Raw genomic sequence first — 8,694 nt, 5'->3', positions numbered from 1 at the left:
GCGAGAGAGCGAGAGAGCGAGAGAGAGAGAGAGAGAGAGCGAGAGAGAGAGCGAGAGAGCGAGCGAGAGAGCGAGCGAGAGAGCGAGAGAGCGAGCGAGCGAGAGAGCGAGAGAGAGAGAAGTGGGATCCTATACCAGCTGGTACACACCAGTCCCCCTTCCTTGCTCCATGTTTTCAGTCATGGACCCAAGAGATCACTAAATAAACCTCCCATTTGAGAGATGAGAAATTTGAGGGCTAAAAGGTTGTGATTTCAAGTTAACCAGATGGTTGGTGAAATAGCTAGTTACACAAGGGTCAGGTGGTGATGTGGAACTACCCACCGATCTCATTGACCGTATGGAGCACGAGCAAAGAGGCTGTGTGGCAAGTGAGAACAAACGATCCAGGCTTCCTGAAACCTGTGCTGCTCGTTATTCGCTTAGAAACGGTGGGAGAAGAAATGTTAATTGCACATCTACCCAATATAATATCTCTAGAAGAATCCAAAGTTCTCACTGTAGCAACTTTTTAGCCCCTTGTGATTATTATATTCCCAAATATTAGCCACTTTTATAACCTGGTCGCTGCCCCCATCTCTCTAACACAACACCTACGACACAGTGGGTGCTCATAAATATTACTTGAATTAAACAATAAGCTTATGATAGCATCCTTAGACTAGTGCTTTTTCCACATTTAAGGTGCACGCGGATCCTTTGTGAGCCTCGTTAAAATGCAGATTCAGAGCCAGAAGGTCTGGTTGGGGCCTGAGATTGGGCATTTCTACCAAGTTCCCATATGACGCTGACACTGCTGGTCCATGGTCTATATTTTTCAACGTCCCTTAAAATGAGACCTCCCTATCCATATACAAAATAAGCCATACAAAGTTTGGTCATTTAATGAAAGTTTGCAAATATGGCACAGAAATAGATTTTTCCCCTTTTCGGTACCCCTGCCTTCCCAGTAAAGGGAGCAAATTAGACGCCAGGGTTCAAAGGAAAAAGTTGGAACAGTGCCGCCAAATACCTGCTCCCTGCGCCGAGCTCTGTCTTCCAGACGCAGGGAAGGGCGTAATGAGAAGAAGGAGGGAAGTTTCCGGCAGCTCCCACGGCTCTGCTCCTCTGCCGTTTTCAGCTGTTAAGGAGCATCTGCCCCTTTTGAACCGCCGAAGTCACGGGCTAACACACCCGAGCGCCGCGCCCGCCTCCGCGCCTTTGCCCAGGCGGAGACGGCCGACGCGCGTGCGTGCGCGTTCGGTATAAATAGATTGCAGGCGGCGGCCACTGGACAGAGCCGGGCTACGGGCACCGCGGGCCATGGCGGGCGAGGACCACCAGTGGCAGGGCAGCATCCTCTACAACATGCTCATGAGCGCGAAGCAAACGCACGCAACTCCGGAGGCGCCCGAGGCACGGCCGGGGGGCGCGTGCTGGGGCTGCTCCTGTGGCTCGGAGCCCCCGGTGGGCAGAGAGGGGCTGCCAGGTGAACGGGCAGTGGCGCTTCTGTACCGCTGCTGCTTTTGCGGTGAAGACCACCCGCGGCAGGGCAGCATCCTCTACAACATGCTCACGAGCGCGAAGCAAACGCAGGAGACTGCGGAGGCGCCCGAGGCCCGGCTGGGGGGCGCGTGCTGGGGCTGCTCCTGTGGCTCGGAGCCCCCAGTGGGCAGAGAGGGGCTGCCGGGTGGGCGGGCCACGGTGCTCCTGTACCGCTGCTGCTTTTGTGGTGAAGACCACCCGCGGCAGGGCAGCATCCTGTACAGCTTGCTCACCAGCGCAAAGCAAACGCACGTGGCTCCGGAAGCTCCTGAGGCGCGGCCGGGGGGCGCGTGGTGGGACCGCTCCTACTGCGCGCAGAGGCTGGGGGGCAGAGAGGAGCTGCCGCGCGGGCGGGCCTTGGCGCTCCCGTACCGCTGCTGCTTTTGCGGTGAAGACCACCCGCGGCAGGGCGGCATCCTCTGCAACGTGCCCACGAGCGCAAAGCAAACGCACGTGGCTCCAGAGGCACAGCCGGGGGGCCCCTTGTGGGACCCCTCGTGCGGCGCGCAGCGGCGGGTGGCCCTCAAGAGCCCACAGGTGGTCTGCGAGGCAGCCTCGGCGGGCCTGTTGAAGACGCTGCGCTTCGTCAAGTACCTGCCCTGCTTCCAGGTGCTGCCCCTGGACCAGCAGCTGGTGCTGGTGCGCAGCTGCTGGGCGCCGCTACTCCTGCTGGAGCTGGCCCAGGACCGCTTGAACTTTGAGACGGTGGAGACCTCGGAGCCCAGCCTGCTGCAGAAGATCCTCACCACCAGGCGGCGGGAGACCGAGGGCGACGAGCCGCAGCCACATTTGGTACTGCCGCCGGAGGCCGAGCATTTGCCGTTGGCCGCCGAGGTCCAAGCCATCAAGGGCTTCCTCGCCAAGTGCTGGAGCCTGGACATCAGTACCAAGGAGTACGCCTACCTCAAGGGGACCGTGCTCTTTAACCCGGGTAAGGGCGCCGGCCTCGGCTCTGGCTTTTCTCTGCTCCTACAAGCACTGGGCAGTACCTACCCCTGGCACAGACACTTGAAGAGTTTTCATTGTTAGGGGAGTTTGGGGGGCACAAGTCAGGAATCATGACAAACTCAGCAGAGTTGGGGGAGCTCCAGAAACCATTCCTCGTGGGTGGGGTGCTGCCAGAAACTCAGCCGAGAGGAGGGTTTTTTTTTTGTTGAGGTTTGTACTTAATCTCTCTACACCTGTTACTACGGAAAAGTTTGTGCTTTCAGGGACATGGCTATTCCTTCTCAAATCTTTTAAATCCAGTAGTATAGCTTTAAAAAAAAAAAGTCTGTGTTCACTGCAAATTTTGCAACGTCTCTTTCTGAAACCCAGCTCTGAAATTTACTAGAACCTTTTGGTTGGAGGAAGTCTATTAAGGCTGGCAAGAGAGGAAATATTTGTTAAGAACCCACAGAGACACCATCCCCTGGGGACACTGTCAGACAGGACACTGGACTTAGTGTTTCATGTGTCTGTCTCTGAATGGTCATTTTAATGGTCCTAAGCAGCTGGACTGTCTCATCACCTAAGTGTCTGTAAGTATCAGGTTAGCAAAGGGGTAGGAGAAAGACATGTTAGAGACTGCATGCAGGAGCACTGTATTTTAGAGCCTTTAGACACCTTAGAGACCTCCTAATCAACCCCCTCTGCCCTTCACCCTTTCCTCATCCCATTGGCAGGTTAGGTAGTCTAGTCCCAAGTGACCTTACTCCAAAATAAATGGCCAGTGAGTTGTGGAGCATGGGTCTCCAGTCTCCTGGGCCCAAGGGGATGTCTGCTGCACCACACTTTCAGGTTGTCTGTTGGGTGCTGGACACTCTGCCCCACACAGTGCAACCGACTCATTGGAGAAAATCTCCCTGGACAGCCGAGCACCTTGTCTCGAGTATGTCCTACTACTAGAGTCATCTTCAACCAGCATCCTTCCAGAGGGGTCACAAGTGGGCAGGAAGTTTCCAGGCAGCTTGAGTTGGGAGAGTATTTATCATGCTCCCTCCACATCCTTTTTTCCTGACACCAGGAGTCTCAGGGTCATGTCCTTGCCTCCTGCCTAGCACTTTTGAAGGGGTATAGAGCAGGATTTAGTGGGATAATAATTCATTCAGACCTCACATTTCAGGACTTAAGAGACCTCAGCTCATCCCAGTGATCATGATAGGTTACTTTTTGCTTGTATCATTGTTTTCTAAACCTACCTGTGCACTTGGTGGTGTCGGCAGGGAAGGCGGTCCTTCAAAGTCTTTCCGGGCCCCTCCTCTACAAGTTCTGATTCGGTAGCTCTGGTTGAGGGTCAGCAAATCTGCATCCATAATAAGTGCCTCAGGTGGTTCATTGGGAAGACAGTGTTTTCTCGCTCCTTCAGCTGTGTTATTAGACACCTACCATGTGCTTTGTTTTGTTGGAATAAAAAGGTAAGACAAGGGCTTAGCTTTCAAAAGTTTACATTCCACTAGTTCCCCTCTTTCCCTCCACCCTGTTTTGCATCCCTTATTCTTGCTCTGCTTTTCTGAATCCTCTCTCAAATAAGTTTAACCAGCTAAGCTGGGTGTGCTTTAAACATAAATATACCTGCATCTGGGAAAAAGTAATGCCTGCTAAGTGTGTGGCCTTTCTTTGCTGTTTATCATTTTGTATCCCCTGACCTTTAAGTTTAAACATTTCCCTCCCACCTCCCATGGAGTCCATCTATCTGCCTTTTCTCTTTCTTGATTTTACTTTGAAGGCAAGTCTTTTTCTGGGGGGGGGGCACTTTTAGGGGATGATGGGAAAAGAGGAGTGTGGTATGAAAGCAGAGAAAAGTGGAGTTCACAAGATGAAGTTTTAATAAGCCATGAATTTAGACCTGGGGGAGCTTCCGATTTCTGGTGGTTTCACACAAGCCTCTTCTTACCCTCATGAATGGAATCCAAGTGCAATAAAATTGGGTCTCAAGCCTGGATAATGAGCTGTAGGTAGTATGGGATGGTAATCCGTGGACTGGGGTAATCAGAATTGGAATATGGATTAGAGATGTTGCTGTATTTCTGTTCTCATTTATCAGATTTGATATTTGCTTGTACTAGAAATGACTTGCCTATTGCTATTATTTTTTTTTGAAAGAACACTGGCTGGTTCTGTTACTCTGTGACTATTAGCATGATGCTTTTAAAATATTTTTCTGTTGGATTTTGTAGATAAAGGGAAGGAAAATGATTACAATAATCAACATCATTTAAACCGAATGGTAAACTGGTAATTTCTTAATTACAAGTTAAAGAATTTTACAGTAATATTACTATCATGGAGGATCAAAGGACTTTTAAAAGCAGTCTCCTCTTATCACGTTCTTTATAAAACTTAGAGGCATTTAATCTTTCCTGCATTGCATTTCATTCAGTTTTACTTGGATATCAAACTGTACTGCAAGAAGGTCATGCAATCTTTATTTGAAAAGTAACTTTTGTACCATGTTGCAATCGATGTTTTCATGTTTACTTTTTTTTTTTTTTTTTTTTTTTGGCGGGCCTCTCACTGCTGTGGCCCCTCCCGCCGCAGAGCACAGGCTCCGGACGTGCAGGCCCAGCGGCCACGGCTCACAGGCCCAGCTGCTCTGTGGCACGTGGGATCTTCCCGGACCGGGGCACGAACCTGCATCCCCTGCATCGGCAGGCGGACTCTCAACCACTGCGCCACCAGGGAAGCCCCCATGTTTACTTTTTAACCCTCTGATGGCTGTAAGACAATGCTTTCAAAGACTGCTTTATTTTTTTTTAAAGAACCCTTTGGAATGCTCATTTGAATCACTTTTTTAAAAACCTCCCCAGTACAGAAATCATGGTACAATGAGCTAAGTGGCCAGAGTTATCTCTTAAATTATTATGGGACTGTAGACTAAAATCAGCCTGCAGGCAAATAATTTAAATGAGACTGTCAGTCACAGTTGGTGGCTGTGAAGTTTACCACCATGGGCGGTAATCATTACAGTGGTGGGAAATTCAAGGGAGAATGGTAAAATATTACCTAGCAAAGCCTCTTGCCTTTATACTAAGACCTGTTTGTCATAGGTAAAAGGTGCACACTTCTTGAAATAATTTTAATTTCTTTGTACGTGCATAGATAGTGAACTGGAGCAATGATTCATTAAACTATATTCTACTGTCATACTGAATTAAGTGTGCATTTGTTGGCTCAGGGCCAGCAGTTTTTAAATGTGAGCATACAAACAGTGAATATTAAATAAGAATAATTACATGATATTTCCTTCTTGGAAGCGTTGCTCCTGAAACCTTAGAAGTGGTTTGGCACTTTATCCTTGCTGTTGAAAAGAACTTTTAACCAGGAAGCTTGAGTGTTTTTTTAATTGGGGAAGGGGGCAGAAATTGGATCTGTTTAAAAAGCTAGCAAAGGGCTCAGAGTGAGCTGTTTCTAACAAAGAGATTTTTCTCCCTTTTTCTCCTCCAGACCTACCAGGTCTGCAGTGCGTGAAGTACATCCAGGGACTTCAGTGGGGAACCCAGCGGATACTCCGTGAACACATCAGGGTGACACACAGGGGGCACCAGGCCAGATTTGCCGAACTGAACAGCACCCTTTTCCTGCTGAGATTCATCAATGCCAATGTCCTGGCCGAACTGTTCTTCAGGCCCATCATCGGCCCAGTCACAATGGATGATATGATGCTGGAGATGCTCTGTGCGAAGTAATGAAGGCACGGGGGCCACACACATGCAGTTCACCATGAAGCACAAATGAGGAGCTGTGGGCAGAAGAGTGTAAAACAGAGTAAAATAAACTTTATTATTTTTACATGCGTAGTATTTTTGTATTCAATTAAAGAAAAACTTTAGTTACAAACAATTAGAAAATCCTCTGTTCCATACTGTCTCACTGCAAAGGAAAACTTTTGCCAACAGGTAACACATCTCTGTACATCTTTAAGGAACGAGCAGGGGGACTACACTCATATGCTATTTTCACAAGTTTAGCCACTCTGTCCATTGAACCTGCCAAAATCAAATTTGTAACTTTAACTTATAATGTTAAGGTGTTAACCACTAATTTGATTGCGAAAAGGTTCATCAGGGTTTAAGTAGGGCTTCAAAAAATATTAAAAACCTAGGCAACATAAACAAAAATTGTCTTTGTAGGTTGACTTGGCTCTATCTTCTCCACTCCCATTGGCTGTGTGCAAGACTGTCTTTGTACCAAGTCAAGTGGAAATCTGTGATCAGAGAAGCACCTGAAAGTGAAGTAGGAGATTTTTCAGAGTTTTGGTGTGGGATTTTTCTGTACACAGTAAGTAAAGTTCAACAAGAAACTTACATTCTATAAGGAGGCACTATAGTTCCAGAAAAATCAACATCATTATAAACCCCCAATTATATCTCACCTTTTAGATACATTATATATGTAACTGTCACATTGAATGAGCATGGTATGAAATATAGTGACTTTATTGTTGGCTCCTGCTGCCCCTTTAAATGCAATCAGTAGAACTAGTTCTTCCTTGTCCCCAGATAAAATTTAGGGCACCTAATGTTTATTCACTGATAGGTAATAAATTGCCCATCAGTGATTAATACATCTAGGTAATCTAGGGTAATAACCCATTGCAAGGAGTCTTGAAATTTCTTTTGTGCAAACCCCTTTGGCAGTCTGATGAATCCTATGGACATCTCAGAATCAGTCTCTCAGAATAATGCAGCAAATAAAATACTTAGGATTACAAAGAAAATAAATTATGTCATAGTACTAAAAATGTTAAACTTGGACTTCACTGATGGCGCAGTGGTTAAGAATCTGCCTGCCAAGGCAGGGGGCACGGGTTCGATCCCTGCTCCGTGAAGAACCCACATGCTGTGGAGCAACTAAGCCCGTGCACCACAACTACTGAGCCCACGTGCCACAACTACTGAAGCCTGTGCGCCTAGAGCCCGTGCTCCACAACAAGAGAAGCCACCACAATGAGAAGCCCACGCACCGCAACGAAGAGTAGTCCCCGCTCTCCGCAACTAGAGAAAGCCCACGCGCAGCAACGAAGACCCAACGCAGCCAAAAATAAATTTATAAAAAAAGTTAAACTTTCTGCTGTACAGCAGTGACTCAGTTATACATATACTTACATTGTTTTTTAATATTCCATTATGGTTTATCTCAGGACGTTAAATATAGCTCCCTGTGCTATACAGTAGGACCTTGTTGTCCATCCATTTGATAAATCAATGATACTTCCACTAAAAAAATGTTAAATTTTAAAAATATTTTGAAATGTGGTATAATAATATACATCTTTATCAACACAGAAACCTATCTGGTGGCAGGTCTAATATCTAAATTTCAAGGCAGTGATCAATAGAATTGAAACTTCAAAATAATCTACGTCTATAATGTGATAAGAAAATATTTGAGATTTCCATTAGTGATTGTGTTGGGGGACCCCAAGATCAACACCCCACTCATTTGCTAGGTCTCGTGGGCCTCAGCCTATAGTTGTCTCCAGGGCTAAGACTCATTACAGAGATATGGTAAGGATATACAGCCAGATCATAGGGGAAAAGACACAGGCAGAGTCTGGAGGAATCCACGTGCAGGGTTCCTTTTGCTCTCCCCCTCCCATGGGGGGTCACAAGCACGTTATTCCTCAGCAATAAAAATGCAACAACATGGGTGTGATATTTCTGCCCAGGGAAGCCCTTTGAGACTCAGAATTTAGGGTTTCTATTGAGGGCTGGTCACATGAGCACCTTTTACCTAGTATGTACCAAAATTCCAAACACACAGAAAGGGAACAGGGTCTCAGCATAAACCCCCTTGTTTGCACAAACACTCTAGGCCCAGTGAGCCACTCTTACGAGTTAGTTAGGGAAGGGCGGGAACATTCCCCAAATCGAAGTTCCCAGATGTCAGCCAAGGGTCAACCTTGCAAGCAGGCCATTCTAAGGATAGCAGTCTCACTCTTGGTATGTGAACTTGTCTTTGCAATCCACTCCCTTGGCCCTTAGGCAAGGAGTCTTGACAGAATTATGGTCAGGAGAATATCAGGGTGAGGCCAGCCTGCAGAATTGATTTCAATGGTGCCCTGTACGGGTCCTTCACAAAGCCAGTTAAAACATATCCCATTAGCCACAAAGGTCTATCTTAGAAAGCCAAGTGCCTTCCTCCGTAACTTCCTGTATGAGCCTTTTTTTTTTTTTCTTTTTTTTAACC

General features: G+C 47.1%; 1 protein-coding gene across 1 annotated transcript; it reads left to right on the top strand.

Moving 5' to 3' along the window:
* The first annotated feature begins 1,302 nt into the window (after positions 1–1,302).
* Positions 1,303–6,265, top strand: NR0B1 (nuclear receptor subfamily 0 group B member 1). Its single transcript, XM_029240838.1, has 2 exons — positions 1,303–2,455; positions 5,950–6,265. The coding sequence occupies exons 1-2, from the start codon at positions 1,303–1,305 to the stop codon at positions 6,189–6,191; spliced, it is 1,395 nt and encodes a 464-aa protein (XP_029096671.1). The 3' UTR covers positions 6,192–6,265.
* The last annotated feature ends 2,429 nt before the right edge of the window (positions 6,266–8,694 follow it).

The sequence above is a fragment of the Monodon monoceros genome, unplaced genomic scaffold, assembly GCF_005190385.1.
Source record: "Monodon monoceros isolate NGI ecotype Baffin Bay Population unplaced genomic scaffold, NGI_Narwhal_1 Super_Scaffold_22, whole genome shotgun sequence".
In the NCBI taxonomy this organism is placed as follows: Eukaryota; Metazoa; Chordata; class Mammalia; order Artiodactyla; family Monodontidae; genus Monodon; species Monodon monoceros.
This window is presented reverse-complemented; position numbering and strand designations above follow the sequence as displayed.

Coding starts and splice junctions, on each gene's coding strand:
- NR0B1 (XM_029240838.1), top strand. CDS start 1,303: ATGGCGGGCGAGGACCACCAGTGGCAGGGCAGCATCCTCTACAACATG. Junction 2,456..5,949: donor GACCGTGCTCTTTAACCCGG/GTAAGGGCGCCG, acceptor TTTCTCCTCCAG/ACCTACCAGGTCTGCAGTGC.